General features: G+C 52.2%; 1 protein-coding gene across 1 annotated transcript in view; it reads right to left on the minus strand.

The window, feature by feature from the left end:
* Positions 1-205: 205 nt before the first annotated feature.
* The window catches only part of CREBRF (CREB3 regulatory factor), a 422767-nt gene continuing 402252 nt past the window's right edge, over positions 206-20720 (minus strand). The window contains exons 8-9 of the mRNA XM_086931577.1: positions 17936-18058; positions 206-1241 (exon numbers count right to left, since the gene is read on the minus strand). Coding sequence (XP_086787703.1) covers positions 1126-1241; positions 17936-18058 — 239 coding nt within the window. The 3' untranslated portion in view covers positions 206-1125. The remainder of the gene's footprint in view (positions 1242-17935; positions 18059-20720) is intronic.

A 20720-nucleotide genomic window follows, 5' to 3' on the forward strand; every position in this document is an offset into this window, starting at 1 on the left:
ATTCACAGTTCTGTAAGACTCTCAAACCCTGACCTTTTTTATACTTGTTTTCATTTATATATAATCTATATATATATATATATATATTTATATTTTTTTTATACATTCAATACAGTATCATGAACGCTGTGCAAAACCTTACGTTGAACGGCGCATCTGCCGATTCATTTGCATTTGTCTTTGGTACAAAAATAAAACAATCGCATTAAGTGTGCAAGTATTTCTTTTTTTCTATTTTTCGGCAGTACCGAAATATTTAGTTCTCGTAAGCCATCTTTTTCTCTTTGTATTTCTATGCTATACAGACTCTGTGGCATGTATCTATATATTCCTATATACATTCAAAAAAATGTGTACGAGTTGGAAACGGATACACTTGAAATCCATCTTTTCCCCACCTATACATTTCTTGATTTGTTTCTCGTTCTCCCCCAGATTCTAAAAAGTTACTAATCTATAGCTTTTATAAATTCAACTGCACTACAAGGCACAAAGAATAGGAATACCCCCCCACCCCCATCTGCACAGAATCTTTTACATGCTCTTTTAGGCTCTGAAGAGGAGGCCTTTCGTAGCACAACTGGTATGTGTGCCACATACAAATGACAGTTAATGGTTACAAAGTAAGCAAACTATTCAGCTTTAGTTTAGACAAATCCACTTCACTAATTCTATCAAATCAAATGCACCTCGAAAGCTATTATAATAATAAAAACAAAAAGATCCCACTTTCAACAAATCCTATTTCACTGTGAACATAAATCTGCTCTCTTGTTTTGGCATCTGCGAAAAACCTGCATTTTCACAAGTATTTAAAACACAGTTTAACTACTTGATCAAGATGTGCAGGCTTGTCCTATCAATTGTTTTAAAAGCAACCCTCAATATACATTTCAGAAGCAGCAGTATCTAAACAAAATCTTATGCTCAGATAATTCTGTAGTGAGGAATTTTTGTTTTGGATCATGCACTGGCATATCGTACTTCCTTGTTTCCAAGAACAAAGGTGAACTAATTTAAATGTTCGCATACTGCTAAACACACATGCAGAAACAGAAGGACATTTACAACAATGCAGTTAACAGGACATAGGGATATGTGGCTGTCAATGTCGCCTTTCGCCAGTTACACTTTTGTGGTAGGGATCCGCAGGCCGATAAGTCCACCAGTGGGATCCCCTTCTGAAGTCTTCTCCAAAACCTGGTTCACAAATTCTGATGTCTGCCCAGCAACTGGAAGCCCTGAAGTGATGAAACAGATAGGTTTTTAATACGTTTTTCCATCTAACGTGTTTGTCAACTAAAGTACGAGTTACTTACCTTCAATAACGATGTATCTGGTGGAGACTATTCTAGCTGCAGATTCCTTAACATAGATTTATTCCCAGGTGTGAGACAGGATCCGGAAAACTTTTTGCCACAGCATCCCTGCGCGCCGGGTGAGGGGGTCGTCTGCATACGTGACGTCAGGGAGGTCACATAAGTCCCATCCCGGCGTGCTAACATAAGTTTTCTTCGGAGAACTTTTCCGCGCCACAACGCGGAGCCAGCAGAGAAACTGTGGAAGCATAGGAACAGTGTTCGAAACAGCAGAGAAATGGAAAAGAAAAAGGAATGGTGACGAAGAACACCATAAGGAGCAGTGCCAACACTGCAGTACCCAAAAGCAGGGAAAGAAGAAAGAACAGAGCACAGTCCTAAGCAGCTACCCTGCTAGTTATGAAAACAGTACCCCCCCCTTAAGACAAGGAACATATGCAAAATGTCATGACAACATGTAGCAGGAATACAACCCCGACCAATACCCATGAAGGGGAGCCAGTTCCAAGACAAACAGGGAACGACAGACCTCCAAGGCAACCCCAGCACAGTGCGACAACCCACCCAAGGGAGCCAGAGCACCGCACGGCCAAATGACCCAAACCCAGAGGATAGCAGAGGGGCCAGGACCTTCAGACACAAGAGGAAGGGAGGGACAAAGGAATGCCAGCCTCAATCCTGGAGCAACCAGAGCACAGGAGTACCTATAGATCCAGCCTCTACAGTGCCAAAGAAGAGGAATGAACAAAAAGCAAGACATCGTCTTGTCAAAAGAGCGAAAGAACGCACGCACTCATCATAGCCATCCACCAGAAGGCGAGTGCAGAAGGGCAAGCAAAAGGGTCCTCGCAGAACAGGGAGGAAGGGCGGGGTGCGAAGGAATCTGCGGCTAGAATCGTCTCTACGGGATACATCGTTACCGAAGGTAAGTAATTCGTACACCTGATAGAGACTACTAGCCGCAGATTCCTTAACGTAGAATAGATACCCTAGCCATACCCACGGGGAAGGAGGGTCTGCGGAAGGACCTCATCAGCCTGTACATAACAGAGGGTCCCACATGGGACTAATCCAATGGACAGGGCAAAGAGCCCCATCCTCCCAGGCACGGGGCGAACCCCCGCAAGCAGAACACCACCGACCCCAAGAGGGATGTGGGAAGAAGAAAGAATTAGAAGAAGCCCGTTCACTCTCAACAGAGGAACCAAGGGCAAGGCCAGGGAGGTCTAAGCACCCCACACCCTACAAGGCAACAGAGCTTCCATCCAATGCCAGGACAAGGAAGTGGAATAAGAAAAGCCTAGTGAGCCCAAGGAAACGAGGAAAAAGAAGGCAAGCCCACCATAGACTGAAGGCAACAGACCAGACAGAGTGGAGCCGGCAGTAATAAGCCACCGGAAGCAGGAAGAACAGCCCAGGGCCCCAGGAAGACTGGGCAGGCTACGCCTGACAAAGGGAGAAACACAGAACCATCCCAGCCTCCAGGACAGGAGCATGAAGGTGAGGAAGTGCCTGGACACACTACTACGAGGGGTCCACGCACACGACCTATAGAAATTTCAGCAACATACATAAACGCCATGGAGAGCAGAGGCCCGAAGGCGACCAGAACTCCCTAGCAGAGCGCAAGCTATGTAACAGCTACCACTACCCCACATAGGGTATGTTAAGTCCCAAGACATGTGAACCCTCTTTGGAAGAAACTTCCGCAGCAGAGGTAAAAACGAAAGAGCCAAGGGGGAAAAATAAAACAGCGGAAGGCATGTCAAGCAGCCCAAGAGAAAAACAGAAGGCCTAATGAACACGTTACTTACCTTCGGTAACGATATATCTGTAAGAAACAGTAGTTAGTATTAGATTCCTACCTTAGAATATCCCCAGGCGTCAGACTGGATCCGGAAATTTTTGCGTAGCAATACCCCTGCGCGTCGTTAGGCATCGTCTCTGGCTCCGCGTCAGTCGTCGGCGTCGTCTGCGCCGGAATGATGTAGTCGGAGTACTTAGACGCCGCCCATGCGCGCTGACGTCAGTTCTTAGACACAGCTTTTCGGCGCCAGATACGCAGAGCCATGCCAGAACCAACACTGGTGCCATGAAACTAGGGCCCTGAAAGGGGATGACCTTAACCCTAGGTATCAGTTCGTAGAACGGGGAGGATGGGTGGGGCGGTAAGGAATCTAATACTAATGCAAATGCTACTTACCAGTATGCATCTGTTCTTGGCATGTAGGGCTGCTGACATTCATATCTGTGCATAGATCGCCGCCTAGTGTTGGGTCCGGATGATTGCACATTGTTGTCCTGGAAGAGTCTTCAAAGTATCACGAGATAGGTGGCTCCTCCCCTGGACTACAGTGCGCATGGGCATCGCCTCCATCCCCAGATTGTTTTTAGCCATTGGCAGAGATGGAGTGAAGTATGTGAGTGATGACCATGCTATGAGCATATAGATATACATATGAATGAATACTGCAGCTGCTACAGGCGCCGGGGAGGAGGGTGGGCGATATGAATGTCAGCAGCCCTACATGCCAAGAACAGATGCATACTGGTAAGTAGCATTTGCAGTTCGAGGCATGTGGGCTGCTGAATTCATATCTGTGCATAGAATACATAGCAGTCCCTCCATTAGCGGCGGCCGCCCGTGCCAGCTGCAGCAGTCTGAAAAAGTGTTTTGAGAACAGCCTGACCAACAGCTGCCTGCTGTTTGGAATGCACGTCTACACAGTAGTGTTTAGTGAAAGTATGTGTGGTAGACCATGTGGCTGCTCTACAGATATCTTCTAAGGGAATGTTGCCTAGGAAAGCCATAGAGGCCCCCAACTTCCTGGTGGAATGGGCCCTCGGTGGGATAGTGAGAGTGCGCTTAGCTTTGGCGTAACAGATCTGAATGCATTTCACGATCCACCTAGCGATCCCAGCTTTGGAGATAGCGTTTCCCTTGTGGTGTGTGGCAAAAGCAACAAAAAGCTGCTTGGTTTTGCGAAAATCTTTGGTCCTGTCTACATAGTACATCAAGGCTCTCTTAACATCAAGGGTGTGGAGCATCCGCTCCGCCAGCGTCTCTGGGTTTTGGAAAAACACCGGCAACTCAATTGTCTGGTTTATATGGAATTGAGAGACAACCTTGGGTAAGAATTTAGGGTTAGTGCGGAGCACAACCCTGTTAGCATGTACTTGGAAGAAAGGTTCCTGGATGGTGAGCGCCTGCAGCTCGCTAACCCTCCGTAGCGATGTAATTGCTACTAAGAAAGCAACCTTCCAAGTCAGAAACTGTAGCTCACAAGAGTGCAGTGGCTCGAAGGGAGGACCCATCAGTCTAGTAAGAACCACATTGAGGTTTCACTCTGGAGCTGGTGGGGTCCTTGGCGGAATGACTCTTTTGAGTCCTTCCAGAAAAGCCTTGATAGCAGGAACCCTAAAAAGTGACAGGTGTTGCCTGTTTTGAAGGTATGCTGCCATAGCAGACAGGTGAATGCGGATGGAAGAGTACGCCAAATTGCATTGATACAGGTGGAACAGGTAACAAATGATGTTTTGAATGGAAGCATCTAGCGGGTCAATACTGTGGTTAACACAGTAAATGACAAACCTCTTCCATTTAGCCGCATAACAAGCTCTAGTAGTGGGCTTCCTTGCCTCCCGAATGATGTTCATACAATCGGGGGGAAGATTGAGGTAGCCAAACTCTAGGACTTCAGGAGCCAGATCGCCAGGTGGAGCTGTTGCGGATCTGGGTGCTGAATGTCGCCATGGCTCTGCGTCAGAAGGCTGGGAGTGAGATGGAGCCTTTGATGCGGTACCACGGACAGTTCTAGAAACGTGGTGTACCATGGTTGGCGAGCCCACGTCGGAGCAACCAGGATGAGAGTCATCGATTGCTGCCTGAGCTTGCGTGCCACCAGCGGTATCAGAGGTGCTGGGGGAAAAGCGTACGCAAATCTGCCTGACCAGTTCATCCACATCGCATTGCCCTGTGATTGCGGGTGTGGGAATCTGGCGGCGAAGCTTTGGCATTTTGCGTTCTCCTTTGTGGCGAACAGGTCTATCTCTGGATGACCCCACCTTTGGAAGTACGGTTGGAGTACTGATGGATGTATCTCCCACTCGTGCATTTGATGGCTGTGCCTGCTGAGCAGGTCCGCCATCTGGTTGTCCTTGCCCGGGAGATGCTCCGCCATGAGGAAGATGTTCCTCTGAATGGCCCACTTCCACATGCTCTGAGCCAGATGAGACAGCTGCGGAGAGTGTGTGCCTCCCTGCTTCTGAATGTAGTACATGGCTGTCATGTTGTCCGTCCGGATCAACACGACCTTGTTGCACAGATGTACTTTGAACGCCTTTAAGGCCATGAAGATTGCCATCAGTTCCAACACATTTATGTGCATCTTCCTTTGCTGTAGTGTCCATAGTCCCTGCACCGTGTAGTGGAGGACATGCGCTCCCCATCCCTGGAGAGAAGCGTCCGTTGTCAGGATAATCTGCGGCACAGGCTCCTGGAACGGTCGGCCCTTGCAAAGGTTTTGTGGATTCCACAAATGCAGAGAGTTGTATGCCCGACCGCTCACCAACACTAGGTCTGTCAGTTGCCCATGAGCCTGAGTCCACTGACGTGCCAGGCACTCCTGAAGCGGACGCATATGTAGCCTCGCGTGCGGGACAATGGAGATGCAGGAGGCCATCATGCCTATCAACTGCATGAACACCTTCGCTGGAAGCGAGTGTTGAGGTCTGAATCGTTGGATCAGTGTTTGGATGCTGGCGATTCTCACTGAATTTGGCTGCGCAGTGGCTGCCAGAGTGTTTATCGTCGCGCCCAGATACTGTCGTACATGGGCGGGCTGGAGATGGGATTTCGGGTAGTTCAGAGAGAAACCCAGATCGTGCAGGAGATGAATGGTGCGGGACACGTGGTCGGCGCACTGTTGTTCTGTTTTTGCTTGAATGAGCCAGTCGTCCAGGTAAGGGTAGACGTGGACGTTCTGGCGTCGCAGATGCGCCACCACAGTCGCCAGGCACTTCGTAAAGACCCATGGCGCTGTGGTGACCCCGAACGGCAGAACCCTGAACTGGTAGTGCTGGTTTTGGATCGTGAATCTGAGATACTTCCTGTGGGAAGAATGCAGGGGGATGTGAAAGTATGCATCTTTCAGAACCAATGTAGCCAGGAAGTCCCCCTATTGAAGCAGAGGGAGCACCTGCTGCAGCGTGAGCATATGGAAATGCTCCGAGAGAATGTACCAGTTGAGGGGCCTGAGGTCCAGGATGGGCCGCAGGGAACCGTCCTTTTTGGGGATCAGAAAGTACAGAGAGTAAACTCCTGTACCCCTTTCCTGCAGTGGAACGAGCTCTATTGCACCTTTTTGCAGCATGACCTGAACTTCCTGCTGCAACAAGAGCAGGTGCTCGCCGGACATAGGACGGCTTCTTGGAGGTATGTTCGGTGGAGTGGAGGTAAGTTCCAGACAGTAACCGTACTGGATAAGAGACTTGACCCACCTGTCCGTGGTGATGGATCTCCACGCGGGCAGGAACTGCTGGAGTCTCCCCCCGACCGGTGTTGTGTGGTCGGGGGGCAGTGACAAGGCGTCACTGCTTGTTGGCGGCGGTGGACCTGGAGTTGTTGTTTCCACGTCCCCTGCCTTTGATGTTGTTGCCTCTGTAGCCACCTCTACCCTTGTTGGTGTATGAGGTCTGGGTATTGCCTTTGTAGTACTGAGAGGATTGCGATGCCTGACCCCTTGAGGTGCCTCTGGTATTGGAGCGGCGAAAGGAGCCACCCCGAAACTGCTGAGATTGAAGGGCCCCCATAGACTTAGCCGTGTCTGTATCTTTTTTCATTTTCTCAAGCGTCGCATCCACCTCAGGGCCGAACAAATGGTCAGGATTAACCGTCTGGTTCAGGATGGTCGTTTGTATATCCGGTTTGAACCCTGAAATCCTAAGCCATGCATGCCTTCTGAGCAACACACTAGTGTTGATCGCCCTGGATGCCGTATCAGCCACATCTAGCGCACATTTTATGGAAGCATTTGTGATGAGCTTTCCCTCCTGAATCAACATCTCCCCTGCCTCCTTGTACTGGTCAGGCAAGTGCTGCAGTAGTGCCTCTAGGGTGTCATAATGAGCCCTATCGTAGCGTGCGAGTAGGGCCTGAGTGTTTGAGATGCGCCAAATGTTAGCTGCCTGTGCAGCAATCCGCTTCCCTGAGGCCTCAAATATTTTCGACTCTTTGTCTAGGGGAGGAGCGTCACCAGTTGTCTGTGAGTTCGCCCTCTTGCGAGCGTTGGAAACGACCAAAGAGTCTAGTGGCAAGTGTCCCTTGATATATGTTGGATCCGAGGGCGCTGCCTTATATTTCTTATCAATGCGTGGATTGATAACACGCGCCCGAGTGGGCTCCTTGAAGACCTCCTGCGCGTGCTTGAGCACTCCCTTGAGCATTGGCAAAGTTTTGATTGACTTTTCGGCCACAGAGAAAGTGTCAAACAAAAAGTCCACATCCACAGGATCGGAGTGCAGCTCGACATCGTGGTTAGCTGCAGCTCTCTCGATTAGCGCGTTGAAGGCAGCAGAGTCCTCCGTTGGCGAAGTCTTTGGCGCAAAGAGATGTGGCTCCTGACCCGACTGCGGGTCCTCGGGGTCGCCTCCGGCAGACCAAGGGACATGTTCCTCCTCCGGATCCGAGTACGTCGGATAGTTGTACTCGACCTCTTCCTCGTCGTCATCCCCCGCGGCAGAGTGAGTTGGGGAACGCGGCAGGTCACTTGGGGATGCCGGCGCCGGAGGCGCTGAAGCACCCGCAGAGTCCCTTTTATTTTTTAGAGGAATGCGAAAGTGTTCCAGCACCGGCTCCGTGGTGATTTTCCTCTTGAGGAGGGACAGTTTCCCAGTATTGGCGTCGATGACTTCACGACGTTCTTCCTCCGCGAGTGGTTGGAGCCGAGGTTTGGCCACCACCGGAGACGCTTTGGGCGTCGACACCTCCTTCGAGGGCACCCCAGCCACCTGCTTCGGAGCGAAGGCCTTCGGTGTCGACTTCGGCGGTAGGGTAAAGCGGCTAGGCGTGTGCGCCTTGGACGGCTTCTGAGCGGGCTTCGACACTCCAGCCTCTGGGTCTGGAAGCTCCGCGGCTGTTTGAATCCGTTGCAGGGACTCCTGGACCTTCTTCGAGAGGGCTGGAGAGGGAGCGACCGTATCGCTTGATTTCCCCGACTTGGGAGTTGCGTCGGCGAGAGGCAGTGTCTTCGGAGTCGACGCGGTACCCTCCTTGGCTCCGGCGGCCGGGGCCGGGGAAGCCTGAGCTTTGGGATCGCCTTGACGCTTCTTTGAAGCCTTCTTCTGGTCGTCGACCGCGACCATCTTCGGCACCGACGCAGCCGCGACGGACGACTTTGCTTTCGGCACCGACCCAGATGCCTTCGGGTCGGCCATCTTGGCTGCACTGTCCATGTCGGCCATTTTGGATTTCTTATGTTTTGACGCCTCCAGAGCCTTCTGTATGGCTTTCACTTTCGGTTTCGAAGCCGGAGCTGTTGAACCCGAAGGCTTCACTTTCGGTTTTGAAAAAGTGAGTGGCACCTCCAAAATGTCCGTGGCCGGGCTCGTAGGCGGGGCTGCTGGACTTGTAACAGTGTCTTGGGTAAGGCCCGAAGGCGATCCCTCGACCTGGGCCGTAGGAAGGGGTCCGACCCCTGAGTCAATCCGGGGGTGCTCGTCCTCAGAGCTATCCCCCACAGTGGCAAAGGCCGTATCGTCGTCCCCTACCTCGTCGTCTGCTTCGTCAAACTCCTCGTCCCCTGCGTCGTAGGCCTCCCCCTCGGACGCAGGGCCAGAGTCCGAAACCTGCTGGACATCGTCGTCTCCGACGTCTTCCTCGAAGATGTTGTCCGGCGGGGGCGCAGACAGTTTGGCCTGGAGTCTCGCAGCCCGACGAATCTTGAGGGTCTTCTTGCACCGGAACTTCGAGCAGGCCATGCACCTGGCCTCGTTGTGGTCCGGCGACAGACAGGTGTTGCACACTGGGTGCACGTCGAGGTGCGAGTACTTCGCGTTGCAGACCGGGCACCGTTTAAACGGAGTCCGTTCCATGTCTGGAGCGTCGTGTAGGCCCGTCCGCGCCGATAGCACGCGGAAGGGCAGCGAGAGTTCGGAGCTGGAGAAAACAGTAAACCCGAACAAAAACGATACCGGCGCCAAGCCTAAAGACCTTTTGGTCTCGAATAAAGTGATTTAACAACTATCGGTTCCGACAGAGGGAACCGACACACATCCGAACCCAATGGCGGAAAAAAACAATCTGGGGATGGAGGCGATGCCCATGCGCACTGTAGTCCAGGGGAGGAGCCACCTATCTCGTGATACTTCGAAGACTCTTTCAGGACAACAATGTGCAATCATCCGGACCCAACACTAGGCGGCGATCTATGCACAGATATGAATTCAGCAGCCCACATGCCTCGAACCTACTGTTTCTTACAGATATATCGTTACCGAAGGTAAGTAACTTGTTCATCTGAAAGAAACAGGTTAGTATTAGATTCCTTCCCTTAGAATAGATACCCCAGCAATACCAACCCCGGTGGTGGGTCTGCGAACCAATACTTACACCAGAAAGTCCTGGAGGACGGAACGGCCAAAGAAGCCATCCCTCCGGACTGGACTGTCCAGGCAGTAGTGCCTCACAAAGGTGTGCAGCGAGGCCCACGTAGCCGCCTGGCAAATGTCTTGCAGGGGGACTCCCCGACCCAGGGCAGTAGTAGCCGCCGTGGCCCGAGTGGAATGGGCCGTCAGCCCAACTGGAAACTCCTTTCTAGCCAAGGAGTAGCACCCCTTGATGCATAAGACGACCCACAGAGAGATGGTCCGCTTATGCACCGCCCGTCCCTTCTTCGAACCCACGTAACCAACAAAGAATTGGCCATCCATCCGGAACTGGCGTGTGCGATCCATATAGAATGAAAGCGCACGTTTTGGGTCCAGACGATGGAGCCGCTCTTCATCCTTTGAGGGATGCGGAGGCGGAAAGAAGGAGGGCAAGGTGATTGACTGCCCGATGTGAAAAGCAGAGACTACCTTGGGCAGGAAAGAGGGTCTTGTACGCAACACCACTTTGTCCGGATGTACAGACAGGAAAGGAGGTTTGCAAGATAGAGCCTGGAGCTCACTCACTCTCCTGGCAGAGGTGATGGCAACCAGGAAAGCTGTCTTCAAAGTGAGAAGACGTAGAAGACAAGAATGAAGTGGCTCAAAAGGAGCGCACATCAGGAAAGTAAGAACCAGGTTTAAGTCACACTGAGGCATCACAAAGGGAACAGGTGGAAACATGTGTGTGATGCTTTTCAGAAAACGAGTTACAATAGGGGACTTGAACAAAGAAGGTTGATCAGGCAGCCTTAGAAAGGCCGAAAGGTCAGTAAGGTAGCCCTTGATAGTGCCCAGAGCAGAGCCCTGCTGGGAAAGAGAAAGAAGGAAGAGAAGAACCTCAGAAAGAGGGGCAGAAAGAGGATCCACAGCCTTTGCTGTGCACCATGCCACAAATCTGTTCCACCGGCAGGCGTATACCGACTTTGAGGAGGGACGCCTGGCTGCCAGAATAACATTACAGACTTCAGGAGGCAAGTCAAATGGCCTCAACTGTCGCCGCTCAATCTCCAAGCATGGAGGTGGAGACTGGACAGGTTCCGGTGGAGGACCGTCCCCAGCTGCTGCGACAGAAGGTCCTCCTGAAGAGGCAGACTGATCGGGGGACCAACTGACATATTGAGTCGCTCGGGATACCAGTACCTTCGAGCCCAGTCCGGAGCCACAAGGATGACTTGGGCCCGGTAGCGCTTTATTTTCTTCAGCACTCTGGGCAGAAGTGCTATAGGCGGAAAGGCGTATAACAGACCGCAACTCCACTCGCGACGAAATGCGTCGCCGAGCGAGTGCCGCCTTGGAAATTCCAACGCGCAGAACTGATGACATTGCGCGTTTTCTTCGGTGGCGAATAGATCTAACCAAGGCTCTACCCATTGCAGAAAGATGCCTTGCGCCACGTCCGAGTTTAGATGCCATTCGTGATCCATCGAGCACCGTCGGCTGAGTTTGTCCGCCCTGGCGTTCAGGGAACCTGCCAGGTGGTGAACCACCAGGGTCACGCCCTGATGTTCCAGCCACTGCCAGAGGCCAGAGCCTCTTGACAGAGGGTCCAGGACCCCACACCGCCTTGTTTGTTGCAGTACCACATGGCGGCGGTGTTGTCCGTGAACATCTGCACTGCACTCCTTCGGACAGAGGGGAGGAATGCCTTCAGTGCCAGACGAATCGCCCGCAGCTCCAGAAGGTTGATATGGAGCCGGGACTCCGCCGGAGACCAGAGGCCTGTGATCTCCGCCTCTCCCAAGTGGCCCCCCCAGCCCTGGAGGGACGCATCCGTCACAACCACGTGCTCCGGTTGGGGAAGGGAGAGGGATCTGCCGTTGACCTAATCGCGGTCCGTGAGCCACCACTGCAGTTGACTCGCAGTGCCCTCCGAGATCAGGACATGGTCGGACAGGTTGCCCTGATGCTGGGCCCACTGAAACTTCAGGTCCGACTGCAGAGCGCGCATCCGCCACCGGGCGTGATGCACCAGAAGGATGCAGGAAGCCATCAGCCCCAGAAGCCACAGTGTCAACCTGACCGAAACCCGGGATTAAGGTTGATAGATCGGGATCAGACCCTGAATATCCCGGACTCGCTGCTCGGGAGGATAGACCCGAAACTGTGCCGAGTCGAGAACAGCTCCGATGAAGAGGAGCTTTTGGGAGGGACACAGGTGTGATTTCGGCACGTTGATGGAAAACCCCAGCAGGTGCAGGAGATCCGCCGTCATCTGGAGGTGGCTGACGACTGCCTGGGGCGAGCCCGCCTTCAACAACCAGTCGTCGAGGTAGGGGGAAGACTGAAACCCCTAACCTGCGCAGATGAGCTGCGACCACCGTCATCACTTTCGTGAACACCCGTGGGGCGCTGGTAAGGCCAAAGGGGAGCAAAGTGAACTGAAAGTGCTCGTGGCCTACCGTGAACCGCAGGTAATGCCGGTGGGTCGGCAGGACGGGGATGTGAAAGTAAGCGTCCTGCAAGTCCAACGCCACCATCCAGTCTTGCGGGTCTAGGGCAGCCAAGACCTGAGCCAAAGTCAACATCTTGAACTTCTCCTTCCGGAGGAAGCCGTTGACGTTCCGTAGGTCCAAGATAGGGCGTAGGCTCCCTTTGCCCTTCTTGGGAACCAGAAAGTAGTGGGAGTAACAACCACACCCTACTTCTGGCCCAGGAACGCGCTCAATGGCCCCCTTGGCCAAGAGGGCCGTAACTTTCTCCTGTAGAAGTCGCAAGTGGTCCCCCGACACGCCGTGGTACTGCGTTGGCATGGCTGTAGGGGTCGTCTCGAAGGGGAGGGTGTAGCCCTTCTGGACGATTTGCAGCACCCACCTGTCCGATGTGACGGTGCGCCAGTGGGAGAGGTGATGGCGAACCCTGCCCCCCACGGGTGTCACATGGGCCTGAAAATTCTGAAGGTTTTGAGGCAGATGATGCGGGAGCGGGTGCGGACTGGCCTCGCCGTTGTCCCCGACCGCCTTCCCGGCGGTTTCCACGGCCACCACCGTGCTGAAGATTCTGTTGAGGCGGCGTGTGGCTGGCGGCACGTGTGGGGGCGCCCCTTCCTTGGCCACGAAAGGAGCAAAAGGCACCCGACTGCTGGCGCGGGGCCGAGAGGCCCAAGGACTTGGCCGTAGCCCTGGAGTCCTTAAAGCGCTCAAGCGCGTGGTCTGCCTGGTCGTCAAACAGGCGACGGACATGGAACGGTATGTCCAGAAGAGTAGCCTGGACATCAGCCGAAAAATTGGCGCACCTCAGCCAGGCGTGGCGTCAAACCGCCACTGTCGTAGCCATCGCTCTGCCCAGTGTATCGGTGGTATCCAGTCCGCACCGGATAGAGTACCGTGCCGCATCTCGACCCTCCACTAGGGCTTAGGTGAATTTAGCCCTGACCTCCTCAGGGCATTGTGGCAGCACGTCCGCAACTGTGTCCCACAGGGTGTGGGTGTAGCGGCCCAAGAGGCATGCAGTATTGACTGACCGCAGTCCCAAACTCAGGGACGCGAACACTTTCTTACCAAACTGCTCAAACCTTTTGGATTCCTTGTCGGGAGGAGCCGACGGGAATGCGGTCTGGGAGTTGGAGGCCTGGATAACCAGGCTCTCGGGGAGGGGGGGGGGGTCGACAGGAAGCTAGGGCCACCAGAGCCGGGCGGTAGCGTCTGGCCACGTTCCTGTCCACAGGCTGTCCTGAGGCGGGCTTGGACCAAGTGCCCAGCAGAACGTCACATAAGGCCTCATTGAACGGCAGCAGAGGCTAGACCGAGCTTGCCTGCGGTTTGAGGACCTCGATGAGGAGGTTAGTCCTCACGGCCGCTGAGGGGAGCGTAAGGTTCAAGGCTTAGCCGCCCGCATCAACACTACACTGTAGGCTGCCCCCTTCTCCGTAGCCACGGTAGGAGGGGAGACAAAACCAGTGTCTGGAGAGAGGTCCAGGCCACTGGCTTCCCCAAGCTCCACTGTCCAGTCCGCTTGGTCCTGACACTTCCATGTCAGAGGGTCCTCCGACCCCTCCCAGCCCTCGTCATCATCCAATTCCTAGTATCCAGGATCAACAATCGGGGCCCGTTCATTACGGTGGAATGTACCTACCGCCGTCTCATATGGCTCCCAACAGGGCCGTGTCGACGGCTGAACAGGAGCGACAGAAGGACTGGGGCCAGCGTCGACCGAAGTCGGCGCCGGTGGGGACACCCTCGGGGACGGCGCCGGCAAGGTCGCAAGGTCGACCCGGATCCGGTTGGGGCCTGCGGCGCCGGGACCGAAGTCGCCGGCGGCGCCGGGGCCGAAGCCACCGACGGCGTCTGTGCAGGAGCACTCGACCCGCTAGGCCCCAGAGCCGGGCCCACTGGGCCCGAAGGCGCGGTGGGACCCGGCGGAGAAGAGAGCGACCTCATGGCCATGAGGTATTGCTCGATCTCCTCCCGCGTCGCATCGTGCTCAGGGACCCGTAGGAATGGGGCAGGATGCGGCGCTTGCGACTTCGGCGGAGCCGCGTGGGTGGTGCCACCCAAAATCCCAGCCGCGTCGGGCGAGCGTCGGAGGCGGTCGGAGGAGCGATGACGCCGCTCCGACCTCTCATGCCTCTTACCTGAGGAGGAACCAGAAGACCGATGCCGACTTCCCGAGCTGCGAGGGCACCGCCACCGCGACCGGTCCCTCGACCTCCCGTGGGACCGGGACCTTGAACGGCGCGGGCCGACTGCCGGAGCTCGAGCCGCTTGCGGGACCGCTCCCGCCTAGCCTTCGACGTCAGGGCTCGACAGTCTGAACAGGATCGGTCGTGGTGGTCGAGGCCTAAACACTGCAGACACCGGTGATGGGGGTCGGTATTCGACATCAGTCGACTACACTTTGAACAGGGTTTGAACCCGGGCATCCCTACCGGCACCTGAAGAGACGAAAGAGGATCAAAAATGATCAAAAAAGTTTTAGTCAAAAAGTGACTAAGGGGTAGAGCTTCTCCGGATCTGCGCTAGCTGGCGCGGAGAAAAGAAGAACTGACGTCAGCGCGCATGCGCGGCTTCTAAGTACTCCGACAACGTCATTCAGACGCAGACGACGGACGCGGAGCCAGAGACGCCGCCTAACGACGCGCAGGGGTATTGCTACGCAAAAATGTCCAGATCCAGTCCGACGCCTGGGAATATTCCATGGTAAGGAATCTAATCCGAACCTGTTTCTTTCAGATCTCAGGGCCAATTCTGTCCATATAACTCAAGCAAAAACACACAATCAACAAAGGGCCGTACAGCAGCCAACAAAGCCACAGTCCCAGCAAGGAAGACTCGAGTGGCCATAAAACTCACAGCAAGGGCAAACGGCCCAAAAGATGGTCCAAGAACCAGATCAACTAAGCAGTCACTGAGGGGGGGATGGGGGGGGGGGGGGTGAGAGGAGGAGGAGGAGGACGGAGCCCTGCCAAGAACCTCTGGATGGCGGAGTCTGCTGGGGCATGGAATAACAGAGTGTCATCGAATGGAAGATCAACGAGACGCTCCTGAACATTTTAAGGGAACACACCGTCCGAAAGCCAAGCATGGCAACGGAGGGCTACCGAGGCAGCCATGGCAAGGCCCAGCACCTCCGAGATGTCCAGAGCAGAGCGGAGAATAAACGCCACTAACTCTCCATCCAATGCATGATGCAGCAAGTCTCCTGTGAAGCGGCGGATCCCAAGAACTCAGCAGAGTCCCACAAAGAAGAGGTAGCCCTAGCCAACACACATAAGGTCTTAAGGGCCCACATAGCAGTGCTAGTCCAGGCCTACCTGTTGCGCCCCCAAGAGCCCAGCCAGCGGGCCTCCAGGGACGGTGGAGACAACAGTGGCGGCAGGGAGAGAAAAGCAGTCCAGAAAAGTGGACTGGAGGCAGAGGGGTGGAGGGAAAGACACGCCGGGTCACCTGGCGCTGGAAGGTGCCGGAGGTATTGGGGCAACGGATCCCCTGTGGCGGGGCGCCCCAAAGTCCCCATCTGGAAAGAAAGGAGCAAGTCCTCAAAGAGAAGCAATAGCTTCCTCCCACCAGAGCCCTGGTGGAGAACCTCCCAAAGATGGTCTGCCGGGAAATGAGCAACCGGGTCACCCATGCGCAGAAAACCCACAGCCGTGGACACTGCGTGAGCGAAGGCCGCACCCGCCTCCGTAGGGCCCCGCGGTGGAGAAAGCAGCTCCATGGGCGATGGCTGTAAACTAAGGCGACCGTCCCCGAAGCTAAGCGGGACGGGCAAAGGCTAGACCTGGAAGTTAGAAGTAGGAACCGAAGAGCGTGGGACCTGTTGCTCCTCCGGTGAACACCGCGGCCTAGGGAATGGCGGAGAGCCGCCCTTTGATGACGCCGGTGAAAAAGCCACCAAGCGGCAGCCCGTCTCCGGGGAGGATGACACCAGCAGGCACCCAACCCCGTCCAGCCACGACCCAGAGCGGGACGTCCACCAACCCCTGTGGCACCACCGGGCCCGCAGGCGCCGGCGCTGTAACGGCATCAGTTCAGCCGTGGACAAGGCCGCCACCTGTCCAGAGGGCAGAGCGGGGCTCGGGGATGCGACCCAAGCCCCAGCGACCGTGGGAGTTGGAGGCGAGGCAGAGGCGCTGTGGTCCGAAGGAGGGACCCCCTAAGGGCCGCACCCCATCAGCACCACATCCTCCATGCCTGGAGCCGAGCCAGTCGGCGCCGGAGCTACCAGCGTCGCCGCAGAGGGCCCCGCGTAATGCAAGGGATCCGCCAACGTACAGCAGGGGAAGGAGGAGGAGAGGCCAGCGAGGCCTGCAAAGCTGCCGCATATGTCTATCTGGGCTCTCGACGCCCCCTCACTGGAAAAACGGTGGATAGAAGACGACACGCGGGGCCACAAAACCCGCAGAGAGCCCACACCCCCGGCAGGCCGTACACCAGCCCCCGGGGATAAGCTTCGACACTACCCACCGGGGAGCGACGCTCGTGCGACATCGGAGAGGGATGAGGACATAGACGACGACGGCCACTTCTGAAACCTTCTGCCGAGGCTGATCGAGGGGGATGAAGCTGACCTGGAGAGACACGCTGAGAGTAGTTTCATCCAGCGCTCCCGCCACGACTTCGGCTTCAACTGTTGGCACGCTTCACAATCAGTGGTGCTGTGATCTTCCCTTAAACAGAACATGCAAATGAGGTGAGGGTCCGTCGCCGACATAAGGCACCCACACGACATGCAAGTCTTAAAGCCCAAAGGCATTTGCACACTGTTCCACCAAAATATCACAATAAAAGAAAAAAGGCCCGTACAGGCCTGAACAGAGACCGGGGTGGGACTTATGTGACCTCATTGACGTCACGTACGCGGACGACGCCTGGGCGGAGTCGCGTGATGCCGTCCACCAGGCACGCAGGGATGCGGTGGCAAAAAGTTTTCCGGATAAAGTTTCACGCCTGGGGATATTTCTACATTAAGGAATCTGCGGTTAGTAGTCTCTATCCGATATGTGTCAGTTATTTTTGTGTTCCTGATTTATACTCAATACAGACTAAGCATCCACCATTAAAAAGAATATGAAGCCCATCACCTACGACTTCTAAATGCACATTTTAAAAAAAAACACTTGTTATCTGAACCAATGCTGGACCATGTTTCATCTATGTTTTACACCCTAAAACTGAGGATGCAAGCCTTTACATCTTCAAATTAAAATATGTGAACAGCCTCAAACCAAACTATTTCTATACAGGCTGAGATAACCATTTTTAAAGTATTTACTATGATTTTGTTTAGTGAATAGCACCCAATTCTATACGCAAGACAGTGTACTCACACCCATGCTACAGCTGACTTCTGTAAGAGGTCTCAGATATCAAAGTAAAACGTTGGACAGAACTGCAGGCTTGGGAACCAAATTCGTAAAAAGAAATACCAGACAGTTTAGAACATAGGAATAAACACCAGACTGTGCATAATCTGGAAGCAGGTCTGGTTGCTGGCCTTAAGAATCCTCTCTCTATAACTGTTGAGTGCCTTACCAAGGGTATCCTTGAGAAGTACGTCAAGTTTCTGTTCCATGTTGTTTTCACCATCTTCTTTCTTCATCTGTACTCGACTGACAATCTCATGCTTGATGGAGTTTATTACAAACAGCAAATTATCTGTGAAAAAAATATGAAATACACTTATTTACAAATACACAAGTGGGTGAATTAGATTGTGTGTTTGGGCTTGGGAATCAATTGCTAAACTACCAAGTACATTTTTGTCAGAATCCCAGGACCCACTGACACTACACGCATACAATCATACTTTGAATGGGGTGCAATCTTAAAAAGGGGAATGCTTTTCCTGCTAAAAGTGCAACACAGTTCAAAGTCACAGCCTAATGTTAATTCAGTTGTTCAATGGCAACAGTCATGGAGTTGTTCACATTTCCCAAGAGATCCTAACAGCCATATCAGCATGCTCAGTCATTTAAATTGTTATCAAACTTATGTGCTACAGCTTGGACTACACATTGAAAGGTTGGTGAACATTCATGGGAGTCAATTTTGGCAAACTATCCACCCAATTGTTAGTAGCATTTTATGAAACACATTCTCCACCTTCAATGCGCCTCGGATTGGAACATCTCATGATTTAACAGGATAACGAAATCCATGTATTTTGTTAAATGTAAATAGAGAAATTAAGAGCTTGCAGCGAACAAGAAATGGTATAGAGGTGAGGATATTTTATTAAGCCACCACAAGTAATAGTTGGATGCTTGAACTATATATGAATCTTCAAGACCACTGAGAATTCAGTTTCCAAGCTAAAAAAATCCAGGAGATTAATCCCTCCAATACTTAATTCACAGTTGGATAATGTGGTACATTAAACGTGCTGGCCTAATAAAATATATCAACTCTGCAACACCTATAACATATACAAGAAGGAAACCTATGCAAATTCCCAACACACCTGACCTGTGAAGAAAATTAATTTTTAGAGTAAAGAAAATGAGCAGTTAATGAAAAAATAAAACCATGAACAAAAAGAAATTAAAAATTTTACGTATTAGGACTAAAGTTCTCACAGAACAATAAGGGTCACTGACCACCTTCTGTCTTCCAAAAGGGCTCTAGAAACCTTTCTTTTAATTGAACCTCAATGTTTTGGGCTTAGCAAGTCGGCCTTAAAGGTACACAGTGGTTTTAGGTTGACATATTGATGACATATAGCGATTTATGTTGATGGGGGCATCCCATTTATGGAGGTATAATATTTGACCAGCATATTTGGATTACACAAATTGACACAGCCAGAAGCAAACTGCACATAGAGAGAATGTTGAAAAGTGATGTCTTAAACACTTTTATGCAGTACAAAAGGGGGTGGTGCTGGACGGAGCATCTGAATCAATCAAACACTCACACCCAGTCAAAAGATCTGGGTTTAATCCATCACCGTTCTTTAGCCCCCTCTGCCACCCCAGTTCAGACATGGCTATATGCAAATCAGTCTGACCCTGTGCCTCATGGGAACAGTCCAGCCCGAACTGCCAAGCCATGTCTTCCCTGGACCGGAAACAAGCTTCCGAGGACCGGTTTCTGGCATTCCAGCCGTCTTCAGCCCGGCTTGCTTGAATCCAGTGGCAAAGTGAGCAAGGGACTCACGTCTGAGCATACCCTGCCACACTTATGGTGGCCAAAAGCGGTACAAAAGGGGGTGGTGATGGACGGAGCATCTGAATCAAACACTGAAAAGATCTGGGTTTAAGCCATCACCACCCCCTTTTGTATCGTTAAACACTTTTATAGCCCTCACTCATCTCACCCTCATTTGGGTTTAGACAATGGATAAAATAAAGCAGTAACAGATGGTGACATTCATTAATAGGAAGGCACACAACAAAAATTAGGCAGTACTGGTAAAAACGTAATTGTATGAATCGGTCACATCTGCATATTTTGGGACTCTATTACCAAACAAAGAACACTGGAAGAACCCAGAAACATGATCTCATTTCTGGCTTCATGTATTCAGACTTCAAAGAAAAAATTAACAAAACTAATACTGTATTTTGAAACAAAACTCAATAGTAATACTTAGAGAATTCCACATTATGCAGGAACCTGAAGGCAACAAACCCTAAAGATATGGTGGAACAAGTTTTTACTCTTCCGGTAAAGATAAGTTGTTGATCCTTCAACAGTCAGATGAAAAAAATAAAAATATCCAGTGAATATGGACTGCTTTTTCCCGGTTTGATTGCGTTATGATGAGTAATGTGTCGACCAAAGACACTAAATCTTTTTGAGGGACATTGAGGTCTTATCTAAGGGCTTTCCTCTCTTGCGCTTTTTGAAAAGCTTCTTCACTCCAAATTAAATCAGGCATATGGAAGATGACTGAAGGCAAACTACTTGCGTGAATCAGAAATGGAATAAAATGGAGTAAAGCTTTTATGGTTGTGAAGGAAAAAAAAGAATGAAATTAACAGCCTCCAAGAGACAGAAGTAATGGCCACTAGAAATGTCATCTCCCAAGTCAAAATGAGATTGCAATTAGCCATGCTTTGCCAAAGTCGGGTTCACAGAAGGAAAAGATGCTGAAACACACTCAAAGTTTTTCTCACGGGCTGCAATAGCTGGCAATTTAAAAAGAAGTCTTCCTTAATGCCATTTTGTGGGATGCAGGTGCCCTGTGCCCAAGATTGCAGAGAACCAAGGACCAGAAGGTGGTAAGAAGGTACGACTTGTGCGGTCTCTTTCCAGAGATTTAAAAGCAATTTTCCTCTACCTGTGATTGCATAATTTTTACCAGTTTTGCTGTGGT

Source organism: Lissotriton vulgaris, chromosome 7, assembly GCF_964263255.1.
Source record: "Lissotriton vulgaris chromosome 7, aLisVul1.2, whole genome shotgun sequence".
Lineage (NCBI taxonomy): Eukaryota > Metazoa > Chordata > Amphibia > Caudata > Salamandridae > Lissotriton > Lissotriton vulgaris.